The sequence below is a fragment of the Staurois parvus genome, unplaced genomic scaffold, assembly GCF_062004578.1.
Source record: "Staurois parvus isolate SC_StPar_1 unplaced genomic scaffold, SC_StPar_1.0 ptg000538l, whole genome shotgun sequence".
Taxonomy (NCBI): Eukaryota; Metazoa; Chordata; class Amphibia; order Anura; family Ranidae; genus Staurois; species Staurois parvus.
Window position 1 is genome coordinate 9399000 of NW_028318334.1, and position 15074 is coordinate 9414073.

Here is a 15074-nt window from a genome sequence, read left to right on the forward strand (position 1 = left end):
TTTAGATACAGTTTATAGTTTGAAATGGGTAGTTAATGTATAAATTATCCAATGTGTGTGTTTTGCATCACCAAGTTTATTATCATTTCCCAGGTTATTAGGATTCTAGCGCTCATCATTGTAATCCAGCATTTGACTGAAAAGGCCCAGATGTAGAAGACTAGACACTTGAGTTTGGAATCGGCAGTAAACTTTTAGACCACCCAACAAACAAAAGAAAACACAAGAAATGCATTTATTTCTTTTTGAGATTTATTTATTTCTACAGAACAGTAGAAATAGAAACTGCAAAGAAACTCAATGCACCTTCAAAGCCCATACAAGTGTGCTGTTGTTTCTTATGTATTCATTTCTTCCCAGCATTCAGCACTAATTTCCACCCCAGTTGAAATTGCATAACAATGTTTAAGTCATTCAAACAGGCGTTGAACAGTCATAAACTCCTTATTGTTCACCGATGCCAATTCTGTTCACAGACGCACACATACAGCACACAAACCTATTTGTTCCTCTTCCACGTATTGGAATTCAAGCAAGGTCACCTACTTAACTCTTAACACCAGAAGCGCCGGAAAAACATTATGGACTCTGGCAGCAAAGGCTTTACATGCTTGTATATATCAAACTGATTCCAAAAAACATGTATCTTTTAAAATTGCTAGCAGCAACCGTTCATAATTTATCCCAACAATAATATCCTAAAATCTGCCACCAAATCATATTCTCTTAGCTAAAAAAAAAAAAAAGGGGGATTGCAGGCCAATCTGCCATCAAGAAGCAATAAATGTAAAGTGTTCTGATTTTTTTTTCCAACAAACTGAATCTAACATAAAAAAAATATAATAAACAGGCAAAAATGAGGAACAAAATATACATCAACAGTTAAACCAAAAAAAGTAGCCCTTTATTCTCCCATGGACACACAAAGCCCATAGTGCCCAACGTTAGAAATATACTGGAAGTCAGTACAAACTAGACGAGACTGTGTCGAGTTATAAAAACTGAAGCAGAAAAGTAGGACTATTGCCCATATCAACCAATCATGTATCAGCTTTCACATTCTAACCTGTGCTATGGAAACTGTACTTAAAAGAGGATTTGTTGCATTCGGACACGCCTCTACATTTCATTGCTTCATTTTTTTTTCCTAAATCAGAATCATTTTATAGAATTCTTCATGTATTTTTTGTTTAGCTTACATATCATACTTGGGCTCTTCATAAAAGACTATACATTTAAGGAAATAACATATAACATTAAGCAAACCTTTTTTTGCTTTAGTATTTAGAAAAATAAGTACAAAAGTTTCTTTTTTTTTTTTTAACAAGCACTGTTCTTGCATTAGGACAAGAGGAAACATATGTGGCATTTTAAAGTCCAGAGTTAACAGTTTTGAACAATTTCTCTCTGGCAGAATGATATTGTGTAGCGAGTGCTGGGTTTTCCTTTTACCAGCCTTGTAAACTTTGAAATAAATGTCTGCTCCATAACTGAGTTAAAGTTTTTCTTTTTAAACAAATTCTTTTTAAGATAAACTTATATATATATATATTTATATTTGAATTATAATACAAATGTCTATGTGTCTCTAAGAGTTCTAGGTGGCACCATCGTTATAAATAGGAGCCCATGGAGGCCCAGTCATTGAGTCCTGGAGGGAATTCCTCATTGAGGTCAAAGAGTTGATCTAAATTGGCAGAGTTAGATAGGAAATCGTTTCGGCTTTCATCCCAAGGGTGCTGGAGGAAGGAAGTGGCCAAGAATGTCTCATCAAAATCCAAACTGTTTTGGACCGCTGCTTGCTCTTGCCTCATGGGGTACCACTGCTGAGGACAATCAATGTGCTTCCCGTGAACTGTGAGGTCAACAGAGCTGGTGACTGGACTTAATGGAGGTGTTCCCTCTAGATCCTCAAAGGAAACAAAGTTGGCTTCATTAATGTTGGAATCAAAGATGACTTCCCAGTCAAAATCACCTTTCAGGGATCCAAGCTCGGACTGTTCATCTTGTGATAATAATGGAGAGCTGGATAGACGGGGTGTCTTGTACATCCTTTTTGGTAATGGCTGTTTGCGCTTGTGACCTTTACCATCTGCCACGTTCCAGACATGTTCGCCAGTAGAATTCCAGCTTTGTTCGCCTGTGGCCTCCTCAAACTCCTTTAGCAGTTGATGAGACTCTGAGTTGACACTCAATGGCCAACCAGAGCCCATATTGCCACCTGAGCAAGGAATAGAGTGCCCACCAGCAAAAGCGGGGTGAATCTGGACAGGTGGCAGCCTTCGCTTCTTAATGGCGCCATTCATGAGACGGTCAGCATATTGTGGGTCAATCTTCCAGAATCCACCTTTACCTGGCTCATCTTTCTCTCGAGGAACTTTTATGAAGCACTTGTTTAGAGAAAGGTTGTGTCTTATGGAATTCTGTAACATGAATAGAATACATAAAGGTTAGCACAATTTAAAAGAGATATGTATATAGTTAGTGCAAGTAATAAGTAGAAAATGTATTTTTATACATACATTAATCATAATATAATTTTCCAAGATATGAAATATTGTTATGGGTAAAAGTTTGACAATCACAATCAATATAGGGGCTTACTTGTGAAAACAAGTGCAAAGAGGCAGTGTTACCCATGGCACCTATTCAAATCTTTACTTGCTTTTAAAAGATAAAAGATGACCATTGGCTTAGCATGACCGAACATTCCGCTGCCCACTATTCTTTTATCTCTATATATTTTTTTAGCAATATAATAAGTATAGTAATGAGCATAGCGTTGGTGCAGCCCAATAAAAATGCAAAGCAGATTCCGATTATTCTGCGAGGAACAGAAGAGGCCACTAACCCTTTCAAAGTCTACCTTACAGAAGCTAGATAAAAAGCGGGTATAAATAATAGGCCAATGTGTGTAGGAGTCTTGGAGAGGGCCCAAAAACATTTTGACTGGCACAGTCTTAGTTCACCCCTTTCCTTCTTAAGAGGAGGGCAAGATCTAGATTCTGAAATACTTTACAAGTCAGACAGGAATAGTTTTTTTGTTTTTTTTTTTTACCCCTGCAACCCCCTCCTTTTTTTCCCCAAGCCACAGGATTCCCGGATCTTACTGATCCGCTATTTACTGTTTAATGAAATTTAACAAGGGGGAGAGCAAACTACGCAGCCCCCACCTCCCTTTTCTATTCATCGCTTTCCCTGCTTGTACTTGGGATGCTTATTGCTTGGCCAGTTAAACATATTTATCATTCTTGCCTCAGCAGTCTCCATCCATGCCACCTGTGTCTTTTCGGGATTCCCCCCCACCATCAATGTTTAATTAAACCAGTAAAGTCCAAGTCTAGTAGGGGGAGGATTTTTTTCATTTCCTACCATTAGGAAAGAGTTTGTTGTGTGGGTAAACCCACTTCTATGTGCACATATACATAGATAGACAGATAGACAGATTACCATTCAGAGATATATTAAAAGATACACAGAAATTTGGCTCCTTGTTTGCCTTCCTTTTTGGTAGTATTACCCCCACCCCAGATGACTGTACACGATTTCCCCTATAAACTGGCCTCGTCTGGTCCCTCCCAAGGACCATCCATTACCATTAGACAATGGCGTGTCAGGGCCACACAGAGTCTACAGAACAGGAGGCGGGAGGGGGCCTGACATTCACAGTCTAATAGTACACTGATATATGGCAGTGTAGTTACTGACCCTGTATAAGAACCTGCAGTGACCTACCACTGTTATGCATGCATTAACCCTTGTGCTGTAATTTGTTTCTGAATAGTTACACGACTACATGCCTCAAGGATTTGAGGGTTAATGTAACAATAGTGATGCTCTGGGATGCAGGATGTACAAAATAGTAACTCAGGAGTCACGGAACCTGAGAGTAATTACACACAAGGGACAAAAGGGAGAAGCAAAGAGATGCCGACTGCACGCCTTGTTGCTTTACAGCTGCAGAATCAGTGGCAGTTTTGGGGACACAAAATAGTCAGATCATATGTGTATGTGTGTATACATATTTGTTTATTTTTTTATTTTTAACCAAGTTTTTGTTGGTATGATTAGGATAACTGCCTTACCTGCCAGGTAGGATCAGCATGCCTGAAGTAGCAGAAATTATCTGTGATCCACTTGTAGATTGCAGAGAGTGTGATCTTGGTCTTCTTGCTTGCTTGCATTGCCATGCATATGAGGGTGGCATAGGAATAAGGGGGCTTAATGTGTGGGTTGGTCTTATAGTCAATCTCCTCCATGGGCTGAAGTCCGTGAAGGGCTGCCCTCGAGGTACATGAAGATGTGGGTTTGCCTGGGGTGTGCGGCATTCCTAAGCAGGCTGGATCAGCAGCTAAGGGGGAGCAGGGAGCAGCTGAGCCTGGCAACTGCCGATAGCCATGGGGGTCTCCAGATGATGATGGGGTCTTCCCCACATTGGCATTGACGATGGAGAATTCTTGCAGCCACTGAAGACTGGTTAGACTGTCATCTAAGTTGATCGACCCAGAAATGTTCTCGTGACCCATTTCCCCCTCTGTCTGGTAGGTCAGCCAGTTGTCTGCCATGTCTGTGGGGGCTGCAGTTAGCAGATCAAACATTCAAGGTGCCTCAGGGGGTCTATAGACGTTTCCTAAAACACAGAAAAGTAGGTTTTAAGTCAATCGCTTCATTTGACGGCATGTACTTTGTAATAGGTAAAATATGGTTGTAAAAAGTCAGAAGGATTGGATTACACAAGAAAAACAGGTGGGTGGCACATATAGATTTTAAAACAATGGCACATTATTTATTCTAGCATTAAAAAGTATTAATAGTGATAGAATTCTGTATGTCCTATAGTAAAACATCACTCTTATATTCCCTGGTCCTTTAAAAACTGAAAATGTCAACCGTTCTTTAGCATTAATACTTATAAAACCCTGCTATCATCATGAAAAATGAACCAAGAGGATGGGATGAACAGTTCCGGGAAGACGTGGTAGGAGTATTTGCTTACCCCCCCTTTAAGGCCTCCCAGGGTGCAAGTCTCACACCCACCAGACGGCAATGGCACAAACATTCAGCTACGATAAGAGGCATCACAATGGTAATAAAATTCTTCTAGAATTATCCATTGAAACCTTGAAAAGCCATTTGGGAGCAATAATGTAAAACACTAACGTTCTTGAACTATGGATATACATGAATGCATTAATGGACTTGCAGAGAAGATCCTACAAATACCTTCTGATGTAATCAATATAACTGGTTCTAATTAAACATTTATGTACAATACACCAAATTCACTATATAAAAGGTCCGGCCCAACGATAAAAATATATACTGTACAACAAACAAAAGTCTTGGTGGTAAAATATCGGGACAAGTGCTGGGTATATTGTAAAGTCTGTTAACTATTCAACTAAGTTTATATCAATAATTAAGTTGATATCAATAATTTCCATCGTGGATCATTGTGTAAACAGCTTTATATAGTATCCACACTGTATTGGTGGAACCAAGTGGGTAGGTAGGGGCTGATTGACTTATGTGAAGTGGGCTTGTGTCCACTTTAAATATTAAATCCAGAGCAGAAGGACTGGAAAATAGGAACTCCTGCTCCCGATGTACTTCACTTCATTTGGTAAATCACCAGCTGGACTCCATTAATTAAAGAAATAACAGCAAGTTTAAGAAATACCCAAAAAGTTCAACCTGCATTATTCTTAGACTGTTACAACAAGATACAAAATTAGATTATTCTTTTCTTGTTTTATACAGCTGCAACGTCACCACACATCACATGACCACCATTATAACAATATGCCCAGATATTTCTCAGCAGCCTGCATTCTTCGTCATCTTACTAGATATAATTTTCCCCATTTATTTATACAAATGAATAATAAAGAGAATGCCATGGACTGCCCAATGAGAATAGCAACACATTACAGACTGATTGAGGAAATAGGTGAGATTTTCAGTCCCAGTGGGGTGTTGATTGACTATAACAGGTCAAATGTGACAACGGAGAGCATGTGATCCAAAACAGGGGGAAGTCATGTGACCACATTCCGACATTCAAACACATACACCCCGACATTTCTCAGCGGCCTGCACTCTACCCTCATCTTACCTAATTTTGTATTTCTGTTTTCCTAACACGAAATAAGAATTGAGAGAATGCCATGGGCTGTCCAATGGTGATTTAAACAGATGACACTCATTCAGGAAATAGATGAGATTTTCAGTCTCGGTGGGGTGCTGAATGACTCTAACAGTGCTTATAACAGCATGCAAGTGGTCCAGGATAGATACAGGGGGAGTCACATAACCAGGGCCATCTTCATAGCATCATTGGCCCCTGGGCAAAGTAATGCACTGGGGCCCCTACCAGCCTGCCCCAATTTACGCATCTACTCTCAAGAATTAAAGTATAAACAGTTGATAGAATTAAATATAAATGTATTAGTACTTTCAAAAGAATTAAAGAAAACATGCAATAGATAAAAGAATATTCAACACAAAGGGCATCAGGAGGGCACAATACTGGGATCAGGAGGGCATAGTACAGGTTCTGGGACACTGCCAGGGCCATCCTGGGACAGCTTAGTAAAAGAGCGTGACTGTCCCAGCAAATCTGGGACAGTTGGACGTTGGAAAGTATGAGTAATGCAAGATTATTATGGCGCCCCCATGCACTTGGAGCCCCTGGGCACTGCCCAGGGGTGCCCATGCATTAAGACAGCCCTGATGATTACATTCAAATGCATGCACCCCAACATTTCTCAGTGGCCTGCACTGTGCAACCTTAATTTTTCCAAATTTCTCTTTTTCCTTGCAAAATAAGAATCAAGTGAATACCATGGGCTGTCCAAAGATAGCAACAAGTGGGTCTCATTCAGGATTTTCTGTCCTGGTGGGCTGTGGAATGACTATAAGGCCCATTTTCACACGGGCCAGATCTGTGTTTTTTTCTCAGCAAAGGATCTGAGCTGCGCGGCCGGATGATAGGTCTGTGTCCACTCCACTTATGCAGCCAAGACATGGACACAGCCTGCTCTCCTCTATGGGCAGTTGGATGTAAAGTCCATATACACCTGACTGCCCTCCGATCTGATCCGGCCACGTGGAGGAGAATGGATCCCCTTCTATTTGTTTTAGCCAGATCGGATTAGAGGTAGCCAGGTGTAAATGGACACAAGTCCAACTGCTCACAGAGGAGAATGGAGGGTCCAATCCTAAAAAACAGACCTGATCAGACAGCCAGTGTGAAAGGGGCCTAACAGGTTTATGCTGACAACAGGTTGCAAGTGATCCAAGACAGACACAGTCATTGCTGCCCCTGGAATGACAATGGGCACTCTCTCAGTTTTTCTTCCGAAACCTGGAAAATATATAACTGTGGTGGGAATCTTTCCCATTTAATAGCATGCAGCAACAGCCCTGAAGAAGGGAGAGTCTCTCCTCCAGAAACGCATTGGCTTGATGTACTTTTCATTACTCTCAATAAATCCCTCTTCATCTACCAGCAAAGGTGCACTCATTTGGACATCGGGCGCTTCTTCTTCCAGTTATTCCAAGGGGGTGGAGGGGAAGTCACATAACCACATCCCCACCACTGCACCCCAACATTGATCAGTCATCTGCCCTCTCTACCTTCTCCTTGACAAATTCTATTTCACATTTCCCTTAATACAAGATCAGAACCAAGAAAACACCAGCCATTCAGGAGAAAGGGAGGACACTGACAGCAGGGCGCAAGGTGATCCCCGAGACATAGAGGGGATGGGGGGGGGATGCCTGCCAATACCAGTCGGAGTGCCAGCTCAACAACCTGGGCCACCCCATCTACTGTGTATGGGCAATCCACATCCCGCCATTCATCCCTCAATAATGGGTAGGAAGGCAGACCGGCCTCTGGATGCTCCTGATTTATATTCCTGGCACATAGGTCTCTACAGAACCCCCAGCACAGCCAATCCCCCATCACTCACATACTGACACCACCCAGACTGGCCACACACCATACAATCTGATTGTACAGCATCCTATAGAGTGACCATCGACCATACAAAGAGATGGCACACCTAAACAGTCCGATCCAAATGGTATACATAGATAATGAGGGATCCAAAGCAGATTGTATGGTGTGTGCTCACCCCAAGCCCTGTCACATCACAAACCGATCTCCTACCCACCCACAACCAAAGACAGTCCCCACTGGAAGAGAAGGAAGGTGGGATCGGAGGGGTGGGAGCTCCTCATTACCTGGACGGTGAGGATCGGTGGCTGCAGAGTAGAAGGTTCCACAATCACTCCGCTCAGATCCTGGGAGCCCCGGATCACTTATCGCCCTGACAGAGGTTTTTTTTTATTCTATCGTGTCTCCGCTGCCAGGCATTAAGTACCAGCGGCTCTGAAAGGCTTCTCGGGGCGCCATGGCAACGCTCCGCCCTAGTAAACAGCTTCTGGCACTCTGGTTGGTGGACCGGTTCCCATGGAGAGCTCAGTCATTCGACCACTCCCCCTGTGGCTGGGGCAGGTTGCAGTGTGTCGTTCAGGATCGCGGGGATCAGCTCTGTGCCCGACATCCTGGAGGCTGAGCTCTGCCCTGATCACATGGTGGCCTGACCTCTGATCACATACATGTATAATGACCTGATATCTGATCACATACATGTATAATGACCTGATATCTGATCACATGTATAATGACCTGATATCTGCACATTTCTGCTATCGTCATGGCCTGGGCTCTGATCACATACATGAATGATGACATGACCTGATATCTGATCACATACATGCCTGCTGTCATGGCCTGAGCTCTGATCACATACATGTATAATGACATGATGACCTGATATCTGATCACACACATGTCTGCCATAATCATGACGTGACCTCTGATCACATACATGTATATTGACATAACCTGATATCTGATCACACACATGTCTGTTATAATCATGACCTGATATCTGATCACACACATATATAATGACATGTATAATAGTATACCCTGATAGCTGATCACACACATGTCTGCCATAATCATGACCTGAGCTCTGATCACATACATGTATGTGTATGATATGTGATCACATGTCTACTATCATCATGGCCTGAGCTCTGATCACATACATGTATAATGACATGACCTGATATCTGATCACACACGTCTGCCATAATCATGACCTGAGCTCAGATCACATACATGTATAATGATATACCCTTATATCTGATCACATACATGTATAATAGTATACACTGATATCTGATCACACACATGTCTGCTATCATTGTGGCCTGTTACTTAGGGTTACTTTGGTACTTAGGGTACTAAAATTTGTGTATATAAAGGCTCCAGTTAGAACCATCCAACCCTGCTGATGACCAGTGGTGTATTTAGGTTTTGTGCTGTCCTAGGCAACATAAAATTTGTCTGCCCCCATGGACACCAACACAACCCCCCCCCCCCTTCCCCCTCCCGCGGAGAGAACCTGACATTGCCCAACAACATCCCTGCCCCCCACCCAGGAGAGCCTTCCACTACTCTCGGATCCCACCTGGTTCCCATGGTGCGCATTTCCCTTCTCTCATTCCCATCTTCTGGTGGGAGGTGCTGCCCCCCTGAAAAATGCTGCCCTAGGCAAGTGCCTTGTTTGCCTTGTGGTAAATATGCCCCCATGGGGGTCCATGGGGATTTGAAAATATTCTGCACAGTTCTCTTCATAGTAAGCAAATTTCAACTTTCCAACACTTTAGAAGCCTTGCTCCTGAAAGTACTGGTTCCCTGCCCAACCCATTAACCTCCCTGGCGGTATTCCCGAGTGTAGCTCGGGGTAAAGTTTCAGCACCACAAGTGGTAACCCCGAGCTACACTCGGGAATACACTGCAGCGTTGCTCCGGGATCTCTTCTTCACTTACCTTGTCCTGCGCTCCCGCGATGTCCCCCCTGCAGTGTCCCCGGCCATCTCCTCCGGCCGATGCCGGCATCTGTCTTCCGGGTTCCGTTCCCTGCGACATAGGGTCGTACGGGGGACGAAACTGGCGGGAAATTTAAAAATGTCAAAAAGTGACATTCACTAAATACACTAAAATCACATAGTAAAACATTACTGTATCAAACCATTTCACATACATTTTGTCCCGAGTGCTTTGTCCTGTGCCCTGCCTGCATTTTTACTGTTCTTTCTGCCTAGAAACTGAGAAACATCCATGGCGTCCAAAAAGCGTCCCTTTAGGTCAAAATCGGTTTTAGACCAGCTAGAGAACAGCGATAGTAAATCAGAACCACTTGCAGAATTGAGTGATAATGATTCGTGGGGAAATTCATAATCAGACACTGAAAATGATTCTGCGACTTTGCTCAGTGATGTGCTAACTTGGCGCTATATTTCACATTTCAGTGTTTTTGGTTTGATTATATTATTGAATTACATTTATTATTATTATATTATTATTTTTTATGATTATTTATTAAATTATAATTTATGATTTCGTGTTTCAAATTTTAACATCCCCGGGATGTTTACTAGACTCTTGTTCGGACAGATTTCAGTGAGTTATTCCTAAGAATTACAGGCCTACAATAAAAAAAATACATATTTCCATGCAAAAAAATGTACCGCTTTGAGCACAGAAATATGGACATAATCAGACCGCTAGGGAGGTTAATCTGATCGCTTCTTAAAGTGGAACTACACTCTCCTATCCTTTACAACCAAGGAAGCTGCCATCTTAGCCTCTGTTTGATCTGCAGTGGCCATTGTGCTGCACATGTGGTCAGTAATGACACCAGGCACTTGATGGCTTGACAGTTCAGCCGAGAGCACAAGCAACTATGACAGCTATCATTTATGGCATGCCTTGACCGTAACTGTTGAATTGATGGGTTTAGTTCAGTTTTAAATAACTTTCAGAATCACTGATCTAAAACAAGTATACATTTTAAGGAAAGCAGGGTACACCTACAAGTCTTGCTGCACATATTCTCTGAGGCAGGGAACCAATATGCCAAATCCAAATGAAGCTGTGCTCCATGTACAATGGCCAAAAAGCCATGCACAGGGGTACTCACCGAATCCCTGACCTAGATTGGTCCGATAGCGCTAATGTAAGGTCTTAACCACTTGCCCTCCAGAGAATTTACTCCCCTTCCTGACCAGACCATTTTTCGCGATACGGCGCTGTGTTACTTTAACTGACAATTGTGCGATCATACAACACTGCACCCAAATGAAATTTATGTCTTTTTTCCCACAAATAGCGGTGGTATTTGATCACCTGTGTGTTTTTCATTTTTTACTCTATAAAAAAAAAGACCAACAATTTTGAGAACAAAACAATATTTTTTACTTTTTGCTATAAAACATCCAATAAAAAATTTTTTTAAATCAAATTTCATCATAAATTTAGGCCAAAGTATATTCTGCTACATGTCTTTGCTAAATAAAATCCCAATACCTGTAAATTACATGTAATTTGCGTGAAAGTTAAGGAGTTTACAAATGGCAGTATAGATACTGGAATTTTGGGGTTTTTTTATTAGTAATGGCGGCAATCATCAACTTATTGCGGGGCAGAAGGACTGCAATGGGCATTCTGACACTGGGGGGGAACTGACTAACTGTCACTGACATCCCCAGTGACACTAATACCACTATCAGTGCTAATAAAAAGCACTGACATTGTACTAATGGCACTGGGCAGGAAGGAGTTAACATGTGGGGGTTAACAGTGTGCTGTTTTACATAGTGTGCTGTGTGTGTATTACTAGGGAGACATGCTGCTTTGTATTGCTCTGCTGTGCATATACATAGTTAGTCTGGCTGAAAAAAGAGAAAAGTCCATCCAGTTCAACCACAACAAAAAAAAAAAAAAAGTTATAATCCTATACCCACAGTTGATCCAGAGGAAGGCAAAAAAACTCAGCAAAGCATGATCCAAATTGCTCCTGTAGGGGAAAAAATTCCTTCCTGATCCCCCGAGAGCCAATCGGATATTCCCTGGATCAACTTTACCTATAAGTGTTAGTATCCAGTTATATTCTGTGTATCTAAGAAAGAATCCACTGAGCTGGCCAGAACCAACTCTTGAGGGAATCTATTCCACATTCTTACTGTGAAGAAACCTTTCCATGTTTGGAGATTACATTTCTTTTCCTCCAGCTGTAAAGAGTGCCCCCTTGTCCTCTGTGATGAAGAGCAAAGCAATACAAAGCAGCCTGTTTGTGCTGACAGGGGAGAGATCTGTATTGTTTGCATACAGATTTCTCCCCTGTCAGCTCCACCGACGATCACCAAGTCCCGGCGGAGAATCAGCGGCTGGGACCTGGTGATTGACATGCCGAGGAGCCAATATCGGCGCAGGTAAGGAGCGTGCACGCCTGCCCCCCACCCAGAAATGGAAAATCACGTGTGTATATATACTGTATATATATATATATATATATATATGTGATTTTGCGCATCCCTGCCGCCCTGTAGCAGCACTTCTGCTATAGGGTGGTCGGGAAGCGTTTAAAGGTATAGTTCACCTTTACGGAAAAAAAACTCTATGCAGTTAAGGGACGTCTGTAGTACAGCTTTGCCTAAAGCAGAGCAATGCCTTTGCTATAGGTGTAGGCCATTTACATACCTCATGAAGCCTGATAGGAGTCTTCTAGGGCGTTGCTAGGAGAAGCCTAGTGTTACGGCTCACCTTCACTAGGCTTCTCTTAGCAACGTCCCTAGCAATGTCCAAGAAGCTTTCCAGTCAGGCTTTATGAGGTACTATACTAGGCCTATACCTATAGCAAAGGCATTATTCCATATTGGTCAGAGCTGCACAGTTTGTTTTCTATCTCCAGGCACCTCTTGTCTGCACAGGCAGTTTTTTTGGGTAAAGGTGAACTAACCTTTCTGATCAATCTCTTGCAATAGAAAGAATTGATCTGTAGTTGATAAACTATGCAATCAAAATGCCACACAGGCAGGGCTTTTTTTCTCAGAGCATAGGTGCAGGAACTCCTCCCTCGTCTCCGCTTCTTACCTACCTCCGACCACCGTCCCTTGGTTCCACCCCCTACCCACCTTCCAGTACTGCCCCTTGTAGAAAATATAGAACCAAGTATCATTTTGTGGTGCTAAGTAATTTGCATGGAATTTCTTAAGGATAGCAAACAGAGCAGTAAATTATACCACTGCAGCCAGCAACAATAGATCCTCCACCAGCAACATTAGACCCCACAACAACAATAGAACCCCCGTCCCAGTAACTATGGACCCTCCTGCAACAATGGACCCCCTGCAACAAAATTCACCCCCAACAACAATAGATCCACCCTAACAACAATATACCCCCAGCAACAACAACAGACCTTCCAGCAGGCAGCATCAATAGACCCTCTAGCAGCCAGCATCAGAACCCCCTTAGAAACAATATACCTCCCCAGCAAAAGTTGATCCCCCACTAGCAGCAATAGACCCCACAGCAGCAATAGAACCCCTCTATAACTATGGACCCTCCTGCAGAAATGGACCCCCTGCAACAAAATACCACCCTGACAACAATAGATCCACCATAGCGACAATAGACCCCCAGAAACAACAACAGATCTCCCAGCAGGCAGCATCAACAGACCCTCCAGCAACCAGCATCAATAGACTTCTCCATCAACAGTAGATCGCTCACAGCAACAACTGACCCCGATAATAACATAACACCCCCTCAGAAACAATAGACCTCCCCAGCAAAAATCGATCCCCCACTAGCATCAATAGACCCCACAGCAACAATAGAACCCCTCCGTAACTATGCACCCTCCTGCAGAAATGGACCCCCTGCAACAAAATACCACCCGGACAACAATAGATCCACCATAGCGACAATAGTTCCCCAGAAACAACAACAGATCTCCCAGCAGGCAGCATCAACAGACCCTCCAGCAGCCAGCATCAGTAGACTTCTCCTTCAACAGTAGATCGCTCACAGCAACAACTGACCCCCCCCATTAACATAAGACCTACTCAGAAACTATAGACCTCCCCAGTAAAAATTGATCCCCCACTAGCATCAATAGACCCACAGCAACAATAGAACCCCCCCCCCGTAACTATGGACCCTCCTGCAGAAATGTACCCCCTGCAACAAAAAATTACCATGACAACAATAGATCCACCATAGCGACAATAGACCCCCAGCAACAACAACAGATCTCCCAGCAGGCAGCATCAACAGACCCTCCAGCAACCAGCATCAATAGACTTCTCCCTCAACAATAGATCGCTCCCAGCAACAACTGACCCCCCATTAACATAAGACCCCCTCGGAAACAATAGACCCCCCCCAGCAAAAATTGACCCCCCACTAGCATCAATAGACCCCACAGCAACAATAGAACCCCCCCCGTAACTATGGACCCTCCTGCTGAAATGGACCCTCTGCAACAAAATACCACCCCAACAACAATAGATCCACTCTAGCGAAAATAGACCCCCAGCAACAACAACAGACCTCCCAGCAGGCAGCATCAACAGATTCTTCAGCAGCCAGCATCAAAGACTTCTCCATCAACAGTAGATCGCTCCCAGCAGCAACTGACCCCCCCATTAACATAAGACCCCCTCAGAAACAATAGACCTCCTCAGCAAAAATCGATCCCCCACTAGCATCAATAGACCCCACAGCAACAATAGAACCCCCCCCCCCCGTAACTATGGACCCTCCTGCTGAAATGGACCCCCTGCAACAAAATACCACCCCAACAACAATAGATCCACCCTAGCGACCATAGACCCCCAGCAACAACAACAGACCTCCCAGCAGGCAGCATCAACAGATTCTCCAGCAGCCAGCATTAAAGACTTCACCATCAACAGTAGATCGCTCCCAGCAACAACTGACCCCCCCCCAATTAACATAAGACCCCCTCAGAAACAATAGACCACCTCAGCAAAAATCGATCCCCCATTAGCATCAATAGACCCTCCAGTACACCTCAGAATCACTTACCATTAACATACAGTAAGTGCTGGAGGTGCCAGAACTGCGTACCCCCGCATTCCCGCTGAAAAAAATGGATCGACCATGTGATCTCATAATCTGA

The 15074-nt window shown here is 43.2% G+C and overlaps 1 protein-coding gene across 1 annotated transcript; it reads right to left on the bottom strand.

The window, feature by feature from the left end:
• Window positions 1-234: 234 nt before the first annotated feature.
• On the bottom strand, window positions 235-8353 carry FOXJ1 (forkhead box J1). The gene is made up of 3 exons (XM_089690677.1): window positions 8251-8353; window positions 4086-4630; window positions 235-2423 (listed from the first exon to the last, which is right to left on the bottom strand). Exons 2-3 carry the CDS (start codon window positions 4596-4598, stop codon window positions 1614-1616), a joined length of 1323 nt encoding a protein of 440 aa, XP_089546803.1. The 5' UTR covers window positions 4599-4630; window positions 8251-8353; the 3' UTR covers window positions 235-1613.
• Between the last annotated feature and the right edge of the window lie 6721 nt (window positions 8354-15074).